Source organism: Acomys minous (assembly GCF_964271855.1).
Source record: "Acomys minous genome assembly, chromosome: 9".
NCBI classification, from domain to species: Eukaryota; Metazoa; Chordata; class Mammalia; order Rodentia; family Muridae; genus Acomys; species Acomys minous.
The window spans coordinates 91,289,091-91,308,528 of NC_140490.1; the positions used below are offsets into that span (position 1 = coordinate 91,289,091).

Sequence of the window (19,438 nt, forward strand, 5' to 3'; positions counted from 1 at the left end):
CAGTACTATTGACTATGACAAATAGACTGTTTAGTTATACCCTCAGGTGTTTTCCCTTCTGGAGAAACTACTAGCATCTTCATGTCAAGTTCTCTAAGGTCTTTAAATTTACCACTTCTTAGGATACTAATTTTTATGTCAATATGCCTGTTGTACTGGGAAATCTTTCCTCATATTTTTTCCAAATTATCATGAAAACAGCTTATTTTTCATAAAAATTAGGAGGATTTATTTGGGAATATTACATAGCAAGTTTTTGTGTTTCTTTATATTCTCATGTTTTATTTGAAAAGATAACAGACATCATTTTTATAATGTATTTTTGTTGGTTTTTTATCAGCTATTAGTAATTATAAGGAAAAAACTGAGCCAACTGAATACTCTGTTCACACAGGAGGAAGTTTATAAAAGTTATGAATGCTGAGCCATCTTACACAGTACATTCTTCCCACACGCAGAGCTGGGGTGGATGAAATATGGAAGGATCCCACTGACAACCGCTGTCGGCCTGCATCTAATTCATTGGCAGATTTCCTGACTTTCTGAACGTTGGTAACCCTCCAAAACAATGCCTCAAACACAAACTAGAAGAAGAAATACTTTCCACCCAACCTGAAGCTTAAAAATTATCCTCCTCACCTGCCTCTTGGAACAACCTAGACCTTACATGCCCTTGGCATATAGTAGACTGCTTTCCCATGTCAGTTTCTAGTTTCACGCAGTAGCTGTGCGGATTTCCAACTCTAGCAACAAGCTTTTTACCTGTCTGAGAAAAGCCAGCACACACACCCCTCCCTGCACCTGAAGAAGGGGTGGGGTAAAACAGGAGAAAGTGGGGGGGGGGTGCTGGAAAGTACCGGTGCTTACGGTTTTACAATCAAAGAGCTTTTTTTTTAATAGATAAAGTGGGTGGTACAAACATTTGTAAGGGTGATGCCAGCTTTATATTTAGTGGCTATGTGTCCAAAAGAACAAATGTCTGTGCCCTGTGTGGACCTCAGAGGAGGCTTCTGGCTGGTCTTCTGCATTAAGCTGGGTCACTGGTTTCTTATTCTCGGTTTCAATGGTGAGATGGTGCTGCGAGGCTTCCTCAAGATTCTGGAGCAGGCGACTTTCCCACTGCCTCACCCGCTCCATGACAGCTGCCCGTTTCGTGGGGTCTCGCTTTCCCCTGCGGGTCTTGTGGAGAATCTTGGGCAATGGTGAGTTCCGAGACATGGCTGTGAGAGACAGTTGCTTCTGTGGTGGATGTTCAACCAGTGAAGCTAACGCGGAGGGATCTTCCCCCGGAGCTGAGAGGTCCTGGCAGGGCCTTAACTGCTTACAGGGCCGCCTGGGCTTCCTTTTCCGCGAGGTGGCTGTGGCTGTGGCTCTGACCTCTGTCCCGGGAACGAGGACGTCCTGGGAAAGGTATGAAGGTGTTAGGAGTCCATCTTCCACCCTCCGTTCACAAAGGCTCAGGGCATCTCCTACAGGTCTCTGGTGACAGCTAAGGGTAGCTTCCTCGGAAGTCCTGCGTTCTGTGAGTTTTCTTAAGCGTGGGCCCATCAGGGGAAAGAGCTCTCTCGCCGGCCGGCCGGCCTGAGTTCAACGTAGGAAGCTGCGCCTGGGGCCCTCTCCTTGCAGCCCCGACAGTTGGAGCACGTGCCCTAACATCCACCCCTACGTCACCACACGGCATCCCCAGCAAGCGTATCTTTGTTAGGTAAGATCCAGCAAGTCTTGTGCTGCTCGCGTGTTATCTGTGAATTTCTGTGTATTTAAGATGCTATTCTCCCCTTAACAGCCCTCTTTTGTTGTGAATATGTCGCCAGTTGACTTTTCGCTCTCTGGCCAAGGAAATTGTCCCGTTGTCTCCATGCCAACAGGAAGCAATAGAACGACTTCTTGGCTAGAGAGAGACAGAGAACCCTGCCAGCCACAGATAGCATCTGCTGATCTGTCCCGGCGCGTCCACAGATCTCTGTGCCTAAGTTCTGAGATGGATGTTTCTGCTGGCCGGAGGTCTCTGGTGGCTAGACACTTGAAGTTCTCTTCATGTGAAACCCAGCTCTACCCCAAATCTCTCTCCTTGATATTCCAGTTAGAACCCAAAGCCTTGTATGCTCCCAGATGGAGAAGAATTGTAATCTAGGAAGTAAGGTTCAAGTTACCATGTTTCCGGGTCTACCTCCCCTTTGTCTATCTTAACTCCCAATAATTGGTGCATTAAACTACAACACACAAGAAACAATGCAGCTCTATTAAGACCATGAAGATTCAAGAGCATGAAGGATCAGAACTATTTGGGATATTCTGATATGTAACTTTAAAGACAGCACAAATTAATTAGGGTTACATTTAATGTGCTTCTGAAAAGTCAACCACAGATAAGTTTTACTGTACAATTGTTGTTTCCTTGAGAAAACATTAGTGTCTGAGACCAAGTTGTTAGAATTCCAGAGTTTTGCTCACAAACTAGCATCTTGGCAGCTTCAGTTTAATTTTGGTATTCTGTAGGGCCATGTTGACCTTTACAGACAATCTTCCACATAGACGGCCTGACGAGCAACCTTTACTTGTCCCATTTCTCAGTGAGGACATGTGTTAGGGAACCCACTCACCCTAAGCAGGGAAAAGGACGGGATGAAAACAGTCTGCCCAATAGTTCAGGCATCTCTTATATTTTTTGTTCCTGCAACTCAGTGCTTACATATAATTAGCTGTAGATATTAGCTGTGTGAGGGCTACTCAAAAACCAGCCCTATAAGCAAGAAAGAAATCTTCTTTCAAGGACACAGAAGACCACATGTGAATGTATACTTGAACAAGTTATAGTAGGGCAAAGGTCTGCATGATGTGCCAATGAAGTAAAGGCAACAAGCTACCGCATATCTGCTCTCCCTTTCCTACTTACTAACAGAAGATTTGCCTCTACCCTGGCACGTGACTACCCTGCATAGAGACTACATTCTCCACACACCCTCAACTAAGCTTTAAGCAACCAGACTGAAGCACAAAGCTTTTCCCTTAAAAGGAGAATGCCATTCCCCGGTCCTACCGCCTCCTGCAGTGAGCGCTGCTGTACTGTTGGAACTCCAACAGCCCTGTGACCTTTAACAGAGAATCACGTGGGTCTTCTACATGAAATGAACTTCTACTTCCCCTAAACACGTTTTTAAAAACTATCTTTTTTATTTTATGTTCATGAGTGTTCTATTCTCATGCACACCAGAAGAGGAAATCAGATTCCACTAGATATGGTTGTGTGAGCTGCCATGGGGGTGCTGGGAACCGAACTCGGGTCCTCTAGAAGAACAGCCATCTCTCCAGCCCTCTAAACACATTTTTATAGTAGAGATTTCCATTATACTAAATTTATATACTATTCCCAATTATCACATGAAAAGAGCCTAGTATCTCACAAAAGACAATAAATAATTCCTCCTAACTCCAGTTATATTCAGCCATTACCAACATTTACTTAATACTTTATTGGCACACAGAAAGTAGTATTTTCAATACTCCAAAACTAAAACCTTTACATAACAAATAGATTCTAAAATAGTTTATCAATTCTAATATAAACAAATCTAAGATATACTATGGCTTTTAAACTTATACCCTATTAAAAGTAAATATGTTTACACACAGAAGTCTGTTATCTCATAGATATTATATCATTTTATTCTCTAATAGTAATACATGACAAGAGACAGAGTTTCTCTGTGTAGCCTTAGTCCTGGATTGACTTTGTAGACCAGGCTGGCCTCAAACTCATAGATCTACCAAATAAACAGATGTACATTCAACAAAAAGGAAAAAAGTTGTAGACAGGAAATCTTTGATCTAATTCAAAAGAAATCTGGCATTTGGAACTTATTTCTTTGCCAAATTTTTATCTATTAAGAAAAATGTTCTTATATCAAAGAACAGTACCACAAGCCCAACAAAAATATTTCTTTTGTGTAAAAACTAGCAGGGAGCAGTGGCACATACCTGTAATCCCAGCACTTGGGGAGGCAGAGACAGGTGGATCTTTATGAGTTCAAGGCTAGCCTGGTCTACAAAGAGAGTCCACTACATCCAAGGCTACATAAAGAGATTTTTTTTTCTCAAAAAAAAAAAAAAAGATCAAGTAAAAACTAGCCTTTAAGTAGCTACATTTTCCATTTTTAACATGATTTACAAAGCAAAAATATTATCAACTCAGTATATCTTTTCTGTTTACCCAGTACTTTAGTACTGAAAACAAAGACTATTTTTTCTGCCTTCCACCATATTTTTAAGACTAGTAACTCTACAGTTTAAAATAAAAGTAACTTAGCTGAACTTTAATTTGATTAAAGTAGAATTATTTTTTAGAATACTTACAGAGGACATCATGTTATTCTCACAATTAGAAGTCAAGGTGCTACATTTTTTATAAACATCAATCAGATCTAGCATATTACTATTCTTCAAGAAATCATCATATGTATTCTTAATGTCTTCATAGTGGTCAACCACTTTCATACTTTCAGTGGGCAAGTTCAGTTTCTCATGTAAGAGGTATTTCCACGTCAGTAAGACATCACTGAGACAGACTGTAAATTCTCCATTGTGCTGAAAAAGATGAGGAAAAAAAGACAAATTTGAGTGCTTGATGCTTGGACATCCATTTATCAAGGCTTTTAATTGATATGAGAAATACAAGTAGCATGTTGCTAAACACAAAAATTTTGATAATGTGATAAAATATAAACAAACAGGCAGATAAAAAAATTTAGCAAATGGGGTTGGGCATGGTGGAGCACACTTTTAATCCCAAGACTTGGGAGGCAGAGGCTAGCCTGGTCTATAAGTTCAAGGACAGCCAGTGCAACACACAGAAACCATGTCTTGAAAAACAAGGAACTGGGTGAAAGAAGAGATAGAGAGGACACGTGGGGACAAGTCAGGTGAAGAGAGAGCAGGATGGGGAAGAAAGGGGAAACTGGTGCTGGGGCATCCCTGGGACAAGCTGGAGACCTGCGATGGAGGAGGCTCCTGGGAAGATACAGGGGCAACCCTAGCCAAGATTCTTATAGCCGGGGATACTGAGGCTAAAGTGGCTACCTCCAATAGCTAGGCAAGACTTCCAGTGGAGAGAGGGGAATACCAACCCACCCATAAAACTATTAACCCACCCACAAAACCTCAATGCAAAATTTGTTCTGCCTACAAGATATATAGGGATAAAAGATGGAACAGAGATTGAGAGAATGGCCAACCAATGCCTGGCCCAACTTGAGACCCTCCCCATGGGAGAGACCCAACCCCTGACACTAGTAATGATAACTCTACTATCCTTGCAGATGAGAACCTAGTACAACTGTTCTCTGAGAGGCTCCATCCAGCAGATAATGGAAACAGATGACAAACCTCAGGCAGAACTCAGGGAGTCTTGTGGAAGATTTGGGGCATATATTGAGGGAGATGGAGAGGTCAAGGACATCACAGGAAGACATACATAGCCAACTAACCTGGGCCCATGAGAGCTCATAGAGACTGAACCAGCAACCAAAGAACACACATAGACTGGTTGGTCCTAGGCTCCCTACACATATGAAGCTGATGGACTGCTTGGTCCTCAAGTAGGTTCACTAGCAGTTAGAGCTGGGGGTATGTCTGTCTTGGACTCTGTTGCCTCCTCTAGATGCCATTTCCTTGGCAGGGATACCTTGTCTTGCCTCAGGGAAAGAGGAGACACTTAGTCCTGATGGGATTTGATGTGCCAGGGTGCATTGGTACCCAGGCAGGAGGGTGGAGTATGGGGGAAGAGGGTGGGAGGGTGGGACTGAGAGGAGAGGAGAGAGTGGGGTTGCAATTGGGATGTAAAATGAACAAATAAATAAATGAAAAAATTTAATGAATGCATAATCAATGTTTCATATCTTCAATTCCACTATATCTTTTACTCAAAGTAAAAGGATGAGTACACAATAAACTGGACTTTGCTAAAGTGTTTTTAATCTTTTACTTTATATACCCAATGCCAAGAGGTAGTCCTATAAAACAAAATATATTCCAAGTACTGGCTTTAAATTCAGTCTTAGTGTCAGGCTATTATTATTATTACTTATTTCCAGTTTGTTACTATTGAAAAGAAACAAACGTTTCATTGCAAACCCTGGAGACTGGAAAGATTTGTTTCTTCCCTGGTCCTAACTACACTAAATTATAATGAATAAGTGCCAAATGTCAAATTATGCTGCTTTCTACAGATACTTAGATGCTACTAAGCAGACAAATTTATTCTTTTACTTCTTGGATTCTGTTTTTCCTGAAAGAAACCAAAAGATTGTGATCTGACTGTACTAGTGTATAGTTTATGAGGGACCCAATAGCATTACTGACATGATTTCATCTCAGTATAAAAGCTTTCCTTAAAGTATCTCCCTGGGTAATGACATGATACATTTCCAGCAGACATGCTAAAGGTTGCTTTGCATTCAATATGACCTTCTCCTCTATTAGTATGCAAGATATTAATAACGGTGACATCAAAAAAGCACCAGCCTTAACTCATTAAAAAAATTCCAATATTTCATTTTCAATTCACCATGAATAACAAATATGTTTTGGCATTCACATGGGGTTCTGTGAAGTATAGTATGTGCTGCCTTCCACAGCTATGTTTCTTCCAGTTTCTACTAACACTAGGACTTTTACAGTAGTCCCATTTAAAATGGATAGGTACTTAAGTAGTTAGCAATGGTTGTAAATGGGATGAAATCTTAATCAAGAATAATACAAAATAAATCAACACACTCAAAGCATACATTTTTGCATATTTGAATTACTAAAAAATCTATATCTTTATATCTTTCATGATAATCAGTCATATATGTTCTTTGAGATCCAGATTTTAAAGATATTCAAGAGTGCCTGGGTGCAGAGGACTCTCCGGTACCCAGATCCCCAGAAAAGCCCCTCACTTGCAGACCACCAACACTCCTCCAGCACCGCTCAACAGCCTCTCCTCTCCTCATCACCATACCCTGGCCCACACCTCCAGTGGATGCCCCCTATTCCGTCAGCGACCACACCAGCACCCAGTACCCTAGAATCCCTGGCAGGCTGCCAGAACTCCAGGCCCCAGCTCAGGCAGAGACCCTCTACTCAACCACAGGCCACTCTAGCCAGAATACCAGAAAGGAAACAGAAACCAAGAAACAAAACACCCACTCAACAAAGACAAACTCAGAAACAGGCACCAAGACCAATAATCATCCCAAACCCAGATATCTAAATGCCAGTGTAAAATTACAGCTGCCAATAGCCAGGGCAGTATGTCATCACCAGAGCACAGCTGTCCTCCTACAGCAAGCCCTGGATATCCCAACATGGATGAAGTATAAGAAAATGACCTTAAAACAAACTTTATAAAGATGATAGAGGTCCTTAAAGAGGAAATTAATAAATCCTTTCAAGAAAGCCAAGAAGGAGGGAAAAAACCCATTGACAGAAACAAAACTATTTGTTTAAAAAAATAAAACTATTTCCTGAAAATGGAAATAGAAGCAATAAACAAACACAAACTGAAGGAATTAGGGAAATAGAAAATCTACAGGAACTACAGACACAAGCATCACCAGTAAAGCGCAAAGAATAGAACAGAGACTCTCGGGTGTTGAAGTTACGATAGAAGAAATACATCAGTCATAGGAAACATTACATTAAATCTAATCTGCTCCTGACATAGAGCATCCAAGACATCTGGGACACTATGAAAAGACCAAACCTAAGAATAGGAGAACTAAAAGAAAAATACCAGCTCAAAGGACCAGAAAATAGTTTTAGTAAAATCACAGGAGAAATTTTCCTAACCTAAGGAGGACACATGCCTATAAAGGTATAAGAAGCTTGCAGAACACCAAATAGACTGGACCACAAAAGGAAGTCCCCTCACCACACAATAATCAAAACACTAAACACACAGAACAAAGAAGAATATTAAAAGCTGCAAGAGAAAAAGGCAAGTAACATAGGAAGGCAGATCTATTCAAATTGCACCTGACTTCTCAATGGAGACTCTAAAAGCCAGAAGGGCCTAGACAGATACCCAGCAGACTCTGAGACCAACGATGCCATCCCAGACTACTACTCATCCAAACTTGCAATCACCATGAATGAAGAAAACGAGATATTCCATGACAAAACCAAATTTAAGCAATATCTATCCACAAATCTAGCCCTACAGAAGGTTCTAGAAGAAAAACTCCAACCCAAGAAGGTTAACTACACCCACAAAAATATACACAATAATCTCACACCAGCAAAACCCAAAGAAACCCAACACACACACACACATACACACACACACACACACATACACACACACACACACACACACACACACACACACACACACACACACACAAACCATCACCAATAGCAACAATAAAATAATAGAAATTAAAAATCATTGGTAGATTTTTGGACCTGGCCAAGCAGGAGACACCATCTTGGGTGTTGACATTCATCACAACAAGGACTGAAAGGTATATAGAAGAAGTTAACGCATTCCTATTCACAGATAGTATATAATATACATAAGTGACCCCCAAAATTCTACCAGGTAACTCTCTGAGCTGATACTCACCTTTAGTGAAGTGGCTAGATACAAAATTAACTCAAAAAATGAGAAATCCTCCTAAACACAAATGACAACTGGGTGAGGGGAAAAAATGAGAAAAATAGCACCTTCACAATAGCCACAAATCATATAAGGTATCTTGGGGAAACTCTAACCTGTATGACAAAAAAAATTCAAGTAAGGAAGGGTGGGAATGGGAAGATAAAAGCGAGGAGATAGCAATCAGGATGTAATATGAATAAATTATAATAAAAGTTTTAAATGAAAAAAAACCTTCAAGGTTTTGAAAAAAGAACTTGAAGAAGATATCAGAAGATGGAAAGATCCCCATGCTTATGAACCAGTATGATCAACAAAGTAAAAATGGTCATCCTACCAAAAGCAATCTACAGATTCAACACAATCCTCATCAAAATTCCAACACAATTCTCTAAGACCTTGAAAGGAAAATACTCAACTTCTTATGGAAAAACAAAAACCCCAAAGTAGCTGAAACAATCTTGTACAATAAAAGTACTTCTGAAGGTATCATCATCCCTGATTTCAAGCTGTACTACAGAGCAATAAAAACTGCATGGTATTGGCAATAAAAATAGGCTGATCAATGGAATCAAAGCAAAGACACAGATGGAAATCCACACACCTATGGCCACCTGATTTTTAAGAAATACACAATGAAAAAAAGACACCATCTTCAACAAATTGTGCTAGTCAAACTGGATGTCTGCATGTAGAAGAATGCAAATAGATTCATATTTATCACCTTGCACAAAACTCAAGTCCAAGTGGATCAAAGACTTCAATATAAAACCAGATACAGTGAACCTAAAAGAAGGGACACATTGAACGCATTGGCACAGAAGACAGCTTCCTGAACAGAGGACTGACAGTGCAGGCACTGAGAACAACAATCAGTAAATGGGATCTCACGAAACTGAAAAGCTTCTATAAGGCAAAAGACACAGCTTACTCTCGTTCTGTTGACTATAGATAGTTAAAGTAAAATTATGCAAGTGCATCATCTTGTATATTACCAGATTAACAGCGTTCATACTGGTATTGTAAAAAAAGTTTTAAAGCCAAATAAAAAGGGCACTCCACACACCAGCTTACATAAGCACATGCCTACCATGACAGAATAGTCTATGATTCAAACCAGTAACAACTGATTGAGAGAGTAAGTGGTCAGATTAGAACATGTTTTACTCTGAAAACAGGCCAGCTGACTAATGTATGAAGCAAGTTCAAAATGTTCAACTCTTTAATTCTCAGATGGATGTGAGCTGTACTTTACAAGAAAACAAATGAGAAGTGCAAGAATTACACTTCTTTTTGAGAACTTCTATGTAAGTACTGCATCTGTATTATTCCTGATCCCTCTCTGCTCCAATTCCTCCTGTGCAGCCCCATCCCTTCTTCATTACTGTAAAATGTACATATGTGCTGACTAGACTTGGTCACTTCACAAACCAACTAGAGTTATCTGAGAGAACTTCAGTTAAGAAGATGTCTGCATAAGATCCAGCTATAAGGCACTTTCTTAATTAGTGATTGGTGAGGGAGGACCCAACCCACTATGGGTGGTTCCATCCCTAGGCTGGTGGTCCTGGTTCTATAAGAAAGCAGGCTGAGCAAGACAGGGTAAGGAATCCATGGCCTCTGCATCAGCTCCTGCCTCCAGGCCTTGCCCTGTTTGAGTGCCTCTCCTGACTTCCTTCAATGGTGAACGGCAATATGGAAGTGTAAACCAAATAAGTCCTTTCCTACCCCAACTTTGCTTTTTGATCATGATGTTTCATTGCAGCAATAGAAACCCTAACTAAGACCACATGTATGTGTATACACAACCTAATGAATTCATTTAGCATTATTTGAATGTACCCGAGTCCAGGACTAACCAGCTGGTATTGGACATGCTATGTATGAGTTTACTCTCGAAAAAAACTGATTGTCCCTCTCTTAGAAGCCACTGACTGCCTGAGGCTCTGCATTTAGGGAAGAGACTTTTAGAGTTTCCTCTCACCCACACTGGCATGTCAGTGTTGTAATTCTGCAAGTAACATTCAGGCAACCATAGTGTTGAGATTTCTTGGTGCAGTTCCCCTATCATGCCTAGAGGACACTATGTAGCAGGAATGTCATTTTTAAGAGCATATGCACCCTGTATATAAAATTAGTTTATGATGACTCAGCTTTTAAATAAAATGTAAAATTTTAATTAATTTGACTTCATTTGGTACCATTAGAGAAAAGAGCATGGATTAATTATTTCTGTAAAATTAGTTATGCAAAATACCACCAACTCAGTTTCTCTGGTTATAAAAAAAAAATTTAACAGATTAAATAAAATTTGATAATTGGTAACTGAAATTATCTATTTTTATCTCTTTCCCCTTTCAAGGTAAAATAATTCTTGAAATGAAAATCGTTAAGTGTGTGATTGTTAAGTACATTTATTCCTATTTGTTAGATCATCTTCAAAGCTAAGAGTTTACCACAGGTGCAATAATAATTGCTCTGTGTGAAGTTATGAGGTATCTTTGGTTCATGCAGTAAAACATAAGTAACATTCTTTCACCTAACAAAGTGGCAAATGCCCTATTATAGGACAGATACACTGCCAGATTCAAACTGTGAAGCCATTTCTAAAGAAAAGGCCAAACAATAACTGTTCCCCAAAAACGTTTGCCAAGACACGAAATCAAAGGTCCCCAGTAAGGAGCTAGAGGCGCTGGAGCTGGGGTGAGGGTCTTGCTGAGCAAGTGTGAGGACCTGGGCTAGAATCCAGGTGCCCACGTAAAGCTGAACAAGTAGCTCTGTCTGTAATCCTAGACTGGAAAAGGAAAATGAAAAACTACCCAGAGCGACTAACCAGTGGACTGCCTATTAAAACAGTGAGGTTTCACCTGGATACCCTGGCAAAAACGGTGAAAGAGTATCCATTTCCCCTTTCCCTTTCCGCCCTCCAAATGTAACCCTCTACCACCTTCTTTCAAAATGACGGCCTTTTTAATTTTTGAGTTGTTCTTGTGTGTGTATGTGAGTGTTTGTGTCTGTCTTTCTGTCTGTCTGTCCGTGTATCCCTAAGTCTATAAATACAGCCCGTCTGTCTGTGTATTCCTAAATGTATAAAGACAGCCTGTCTGCCTGCCTGCCTGCCTGCCTGTCTGTCTGTCTGTCTGTTCCTAAATGTATAAAGACAGCCTGTTCAGTCTATATGTTACAGGTAACATGTTTTCAGGACTGACCATTTGATGCGCTCGGTGAACTCTTGTGTGGGAAGACTATTTCTCCCACTCTCAGCATTCCTTAGTTGCCTGGAGTTTTTTGTCTAAGGTAGAGGCCCTCAAGAGCATTCGGCATTAGCATAGCTATTAGTTGTTCTTGTTCGGGTCACGTTTAGACAGCCATGTTGGTGAGACTTCATGGATGTAGCTTCTGACATTTGCTGGAGGTTGGCCTGATGTATGTTGATGATATTTACTGCTCGTTGTCTCTGTGGCCCAAATTGTCCCTTGCCTAAGAGCCTAACCTGTCTGACCAATAAAAGGCCATCACACCTGGGCAGGGCAAATGGGATAGGCGTGGCTACGATGCCCAGGCTTTGAGAGACAGACAGAATCTTGAAAAAGAGGAGGGACCTTCGCCAGCATGTGATGTAATCTTCTATATTTTGGCCATTCAGATAGGTGTAGAGCAGTATCTTGTTATCTTTAGTTCTCTAATGACAGATGATATTCAACATCTCTGTGTATTTTTACTGTCTGTATATGTTCTGTAAGGCCTTTTATATAGTTTTAAAAGATTTGTTAAGCCGGGCATTGGTAGCACATGCCTTTAATCCCAGCACTCGGGAGGCAGAGGCAGGCGGGATCTCTGTAAGTTCGAGGCCAAACTGGTCCACAAAGTGAGTCCAGGGCAGCCAGGGCTACACAGAGAAACCCTGTCTCAAAAAAACAAAAAACAAAGAACAAAAAAAGAGACAAAAGCTAAGTAATATTGAAGATATGGAGAAAGAAGAACTGCTGTACTCTAAACAGGTATGAAAATTAGTGCACCTGTAACAGGAAAGCAGTGTGAGTGCTCCTTAAGTATTTTTGAATAGATGCACAAAATGCATGTACATTCAATTTTATAGATCAATTTTATAGATCTACAAGATATGAAGACAGAGACTAACCCAAACACCACACTGGGTCACTTCAGTGTCCTGTTCTCATCAGCAGACAAGTTACCTGACAAAAATAAACATCTGAACTAAAGGACACTTGAGACCAGATATTGCTAGAACACTCCATCCAGTGGTGCAGAGTATACATCCTTCTTAGCAGCACATGGAACTTTCTCTAAAACCAGTCATATAATAGAACACAGAGTAAATCTCGAACAAATATAGGAACATTGAAATAACTTTGTGTATTCTATATGGCCACAAAGAAACAAAAGTAGAAATATACAGCAAGAGAAACTACAGAGCATATACAACCTCACAGTTATTGAACACACAATGAGACAATAGAAAAAGTTGTTGGAGACCAAGAAGCTCCTAGAACTGAATGAAAATGAAAACAGAGCAAACCAAAAGCTACGGGACCAATGCACTCAGTCCTAAGAGGGAACTTCACAGCTGTTAGTGCCTATGTTAAAATATCACACAGATTGAAAACAAATAACAGTGCATGTTAGGGATGTGGGAAAATAAGAATGGTCCAAACCCAAAATCAATAAATAGAATAATTACAAGCAGAGTAGAAATTAATGAAAAGGAAACTTAAAAAAATAAGATATCAATGAAATAATGTGTTGGTTCTTTGTAAAAGATAAACAATATTCATAAACTCTTAGCCAAACTAACCAAAAGACAAAACCTAAATTAATAAAATTATATAAAACGGAAATGTTAGAAGATACCAATGACATCATCAGGAGACATCTTAAAGACTTATATTCCACAAGCCTAGAAAACCTAAAAGAAGCTGAGCACTCACCAAGATTAAACAAAGAGTAGATAAACAATTTTAAGTAGATCTATAGCAAACAAGGAGATTAAAACAGCAATAACAAGATTTCTCAATATCAACAACAATAAGAAAAGCTCCCAAGCCCAGATGGATTCACTTCAAAATTCCAGATGGAACTTAATGAACTGACTTGAATGTTTCTCCAAGGAGAGGAAGTCTATGGAACTGTTTTTATGATGCCAGTATTATCTTGATACCAAAACTAGATAAAGACACAACAAAACAAAGAGAAAATTATAGACTAATCTCTATGATGAACATAAATGCAAAAATTCTCAATAGAATACTCACAAATGGAGTTAAATAACACATGGTCAAGTTGCCTTCAATCCAGAGATGCAGAAATGCTCAAAAGAAGCAAGTCAACAAGTAGACTACACCACACAACTGGACACAGGGACAGAAATCACACAGTCATCTCATTAGAGACAGAAAACATCTCTTCGTGAGAAAAGCACTAGAGAGACCATGAGGAGCATCTCATCATAATAAAGGCTGTATACAGCAAAAACAAAAAACAAACCACTGGCAACATCATATTTGATGGGAGACAATTCAATTTCCACTAAAATTGCAAACAAGAGTATCCATTTCCTCCACACTTAATACAGTGTTTGTAGTCTTAGCTAGAGCAGTAAGAGAAGGAAATAAATGGGATACAACTTGGAGGGGGAGAAGTCAAACTATCTTTGTTTGACAATGACAGGCTTTTATAACAAAAGAAAAAAGAAAAAACCCAAAATCCAGTTGGCTCAGCAGGTTACAAAAAAGGCACTTGCCACACAAGCCTGATGACTTAAATTCAGTTCCCAGAACCCACAATTTAGGAGTGAACAGATTGACTTCCACATACACAGCATGGCACAAGTGAACTTGCACACACATACACATACACACACATATGAACCTGCACACGCGCGCGCACACATACACGCATACACACACACGCATACACACACACAAATTATAAAAAAAAAAAAAAGAGCCTAGCATAGCTGTGTTCTGAGAGGCTCCACCCTACAGCAATCCATACAGATGCTGAGACTCGCTGCCAAACATTAGGTGGAGCACAGGGAGTCTTGTGGAAGAGTTGGAAGAAGGACAGAAGGACCTAGAGGAGACAGGAGCTCCACACGACCAACAGAGTCAATTAACTTGGGCCCAGGGTGGCTGGCAAAGACTGCAATACCAACCAAGGACTACGCATGGACTGGACCTAGGCCCCCTACACAGATGTAGCCAATGAGCACTTTAGGCTTCATGAAGGCCCCCTACAGGGGAGCGGGGGCTGACTCTAACATGGACTCTGTTGCCTGCTTTTCAATCACTTCCCCCTGGAGGAGCTGCTTTGCCAGGCCACAGGGGAAGAAGAAGAGGGGCTCAGTCCTGATGCAACTTGATGTGCTAGGGTGGGTTGGGGGGGGGCACTCCTCTCCTCTGAGTGTAGGGGAGGGGGAGGGGGAAGAGAGAGGGAAGGTGGGACTGGGAGGAGAGAAGGGAGGGGGCTAAGACTGGGATGCAAAGTAAAGAAATAAAGGGATAGATGGATATAGATAGACAGATAGACAGACAGACAGACAGATAGATGTTAGATAGGTAGGGGAAAAAACCAAAAGTATTTTTAAAAGATCCTAAATATTCCAACAGAAAGCTTTCACTTTCAGCAAAGTTGCAGGATCCAAAATTAACACAGAAAAAGCAGTAGCTTTCCTATTTACTAATGTAAACCTGTTGAGAAAGAAGAGAAACAATCTCATTCACTATTGCCTTAAAATACATGCATACAAATGCAACTCAGAATAAGCCTAGTCATGAAGCAAAAGGTTAATGACTTTTGAAAATTTTGAAACATTAAAGAAAGAAATTAGAGCACTAGAAGATAGAAAAATCACCCAAGAAAGGCGGGAAGCTGCGTGAAAGACCCATCCATCCACTCTGTCACACAAAGCCAAAATCTGTTGAAAACCGGCACTCTATATGGTCACTAGGAAAAAAGCTTCCCATAAGGCTGTGATTGGGATCCCACTGAATCAACTGGAAATAGCTTTAGTACTGTGTATCACTTGGGTTCTTCACTCAGATTTTCCCCAAGGATTGTTTTCTATTAGCAGAGGACACTAAATTAAATGTGGAATAGCAGCATAGTAAAATTTCCTAAAATTAACAACTATACTGTGGCTGCACAAGAGAATAGCATTAGATATGAAATAGAGGCTCAAGTTTTTAGGGATAAAAGCTCAAGCTGCCCACTACTTCCTGTCACATGATTCATAAAGAAGGACATGATTATGTGTACATATATTTGTACTATATATGAATAAGTATTTTTACCCGTATAGGCACACATAACTATTAGAAAGAAAGAAAGAAAGAAAGAAAGAAAGAAAGAAAGAAAGAAAGAAGAGAGAAAAGAAAAGGAGCTGGGCAGTGGTGGCACATACCTTTAATCCCAGAACTTGGGAGGCAGAGGCAGGCAAATCTCTCAGAATTTAAGGCCAGCCTGCTCTACAGAGTAAGTTTCAGAATGGTCAAGGCTACACAGAGAAACTGTCTCAAAAAACCAAAAATAAAATAAAATAAAAAATGAAAAGTCTATGGAGACAACAGAAAGATGGGTGACTGGTTGCTCGGAACTGAAAGGAGGAACAGATTACATTAACCAGCCTCCAGTAGGAGATGAGCACCGCCCATCACGGGAAAACATGCTGTCATGATTCCTTAGAAGCTAATGGCTTTTCAGGATCATGGCCATCGTTTGTAAGTTGTTTCACTCAAAAATGGTTACTACGTACAAAGTAACAAAAAAACATCCAAAATGTAGGGACACTCTACAAAATAAGTGATTGATAGACCTAAAAGTGTCAGTCCTAATAGACAGAAAGGCTGACTCACAATAAAAGAGAATAAAGACATTCTAACAGCAATTCCATGATCTTGGGTGAGGAAAATTTGTTATAAGTCATGATGTTCTGAATGAGACATGTCCTCCATGGGGTCATGTATTTGAATCCTTATGCCTTGTTGGGGGCACGGTTTGGGGAGATTATGGAACTTTTAGGAGGAGCATTACTGGAGGAAGTTTGTCACTGGGATGAGACTTGAGAGTTATAGCCTTGCCCCACTTCCATTTCACTCTCTGCTCCCTGCATGGAGAAAGAGACGATATCTCCCAGCTGCCTGCTCAGGCTACCTGCTAGCGAGCGATAAGGACTTCGCCTCTGGAATCTTAGCCAAAATAAACTCCGGTCACGGCATCTCATCACAGCAACAAAAAGGAGCCAGAAGGTCTACAGACCAATTCTGCTGCAGTCTTTAAAGTATAAGAATTAAAATACACACACAGGCAAACTTTTATAACATTTAAAAGAATAATACTGTATAAATGTGGCAACTGGGTAACTGATGAACTAATGTAGAAGGCACACAGGAATCTATGTACTAGTCCTTCAACTTTCCCATCAACTTTTATTTCCAAAACACTAAGTAAAATAAGTACTACTTCAATTTGCTCAACGTACCTATGTACCACTGATTTTTTTTAACAGCTGTGACGAAAAAATATATAAACAAACAGGACATGTAAACACCACGGCCATTTCACTACCCATGCCAAGACACTGAAACTATCACTCTGCAGACACACTCTTCCATAGATAAGCCACTGTCTTTCTCAACGCTAAGCCATGACTTCGCTTTCCCTGAACTTCTCTAAATCCTCCCTTTCTTTTTCCCTTCTCTAAATCTTCCTTTCTATCTAAGATCTATCTACAAACAAGAAGCCTTCCTTTGCCATCCTTGCCTGCATTTATCCCACGACCATCTCCCGTGGAAGGTCAGTGGGCCCACGCTATTTTCTAAAAGGCACTTTCCAGCAGATCACTGGAGAATGATTAGGGAAACAAGGTACCAACTTCTGTTTTTTGTTGTTGGTTGGCAGCATTCTGCCAGTGAACTTTCTCCAGTTATTCTGAGACAGAGCCTTAAAGGCCCAAGGCATGGGCTGGCCTGGAACTCACTCTTTAGTCCAGATAGGTCTTGAACTTCTAATCATCCTGTCTCTGTCTTCTGAGAAACTGAGTTTCCAGGCCTGTGCCAACAAACTCCAATAAACTAGTGTTTTGTTTTGTTAAGATCTCCAAAATGGGAATCCTGCAGAAGCAGGGGAGGGAGGGTTGTAGGAGGCAAAGGGCTCAAGGACACCACAAGAGCACAGCCCACAGAATCAACTAAGCAGGGCTCAGAGACTGAACCAACAATCAGGGAGCTTCTTTTAGGGAACAATGGAACAATTATTAAATAAGAATATATTTAACTATAAGAGTTGCAGATTTAATCTTTATGATTTTTTCGAGATATCAAATGTCTACATTCCAAATTCAAATTATTGACACGAAATAAGTCATTTCTAATACATAGGCCATGTTTTTCAAAAAATTCCAGCTGCAATATCTTAACACAGATATGCAGAAGCATTTTGGAAGCATCTCATTTTAGGAGGGCAAATATTGCAAAGAAAATAATGCATTTAATCAAGCTCAAGCTTATAATAGGCAACAAGTTAAATTCAGTTAAAAAAAAAAAAACGTTAAGCTAAACATAGTTTACTGACCTGTTTGTTGTTTTCTGCCATGGAAAGCTGCAGTGCCAAAAGCATGGAGTCTGGACCACATAACGTTGTTCTTTCAGAGTTACAAAGAGCACGCCAATTCCTTCTAAACTCTTTAATCATGTCCAAGACAGACGTCTGATTACACACAGCCATTCTCCTAAAGTAGAACAGAATACAATGTTAAAGTGACTTGCTTTAATTGGAAAGTAACATTTAACATGTGTAAGCAAGCATGGTTAGAAAAAAATAAGTAGCGGACAAGAGGTCATTTCATATTTACCAAGATTGCTTTTAATTAAATTTAGGAAAACAGAATAATACAATTTCTACCCAATCATATTTTCCTCTACTTTAGTTTTCTTAAGCCAAATCTTTTGAAATAACAAAAATCCAACCTTCAATTTTGAAAATTCACATAAAACAGACATGCAAATTCTGCAAATTTATAATTATAGACACAGACATCACTAATTAAGTCTGTATTTTAAGATAGTTGTTTTGAGAAAAATGGTACTATAAGTGGCAGATTAGGGGGAGGGGTGTTTCCTCTCATTCCTGAATTGTCCCAAAAGAAGTGGTTTACTTTTCTACCCATTTGAGTCTGGAACAGTCTTATGACTTGATTTGACTAGTAGATTATGAGATAATAAAAATTCTAGCTGGGCATGGTGGCACATGCCTTTAACCCCAACACCTGGGAGGCAGAGACAGGCAGATCAATGTGAGTTCAAGGCCAGCCTAGTCTATAGAGTGAGTCCAGGACATCCAAGGCTACACAGAGAAACCTTGTTTGGAAAAAAAATTTTTTTAAATAAAAATTCTAAGCCTAAGCCTTAAGAGGTTTGTACAAAACAGTTACTACAGCAAGGGTCTAGAAATGTAGATTTCTAGTGTTTCCATTGAGAGTATTTTACTACTGTGCTGAACTGTTTTATAAGCAATATATGTCTTATGATGAACATCTAATTTCCTCTGAGTCTGGAGTTTTGAGTACATGTTGGACAGGGCAGGCCTACGAGTCTAGTCCCTGGCAAAAACTCTGGCAGAGCTTCTGGCAACATTCCTTGATAGACATCACTTCCGATGGATTGTCACAACATGTGGCCAACAGAATTAAGCATGACTCTGACTCTATTACAGGGCCATTTAAAAGCCTGGGCCTGGCCTCCCCGGACTTCACATCCCGTGCCTTTTCCCTTGTTGGCATCA

At 40.0% G+C, this 19,438-nt stretch overlaps 1 protein-coding gene across 1 annotated transcript in view; it reads right to left on the bottom strand.

The window, feature by feature from the left end:
* Positions 1–19,438, bottom strand: part of PARPBP (PARP1 binding protein) — a 53,448-nt gene that overhangs the window by 30,989 nt on the left and 3,021 nt on the right. Inside the window, exons 2-3 of the mRNA XM_084795650.1 lie at positions 18,230–18,386; positions 4,354–4,584 (exon numbers count right to left, since the gene is read on the bottom strand). Of these exons, the coding sequence (XP_084651776.1) occupies positions 4,354–4,584; positions 18,230–18,382 (384 nt within the window). The 5' untranslated portion in view covers positions 18,383–18,386. The remainder of the gene's footprint in view (positions 1–4,353; positions 4,585–18,229; positions 18,387–19,438) is intronic.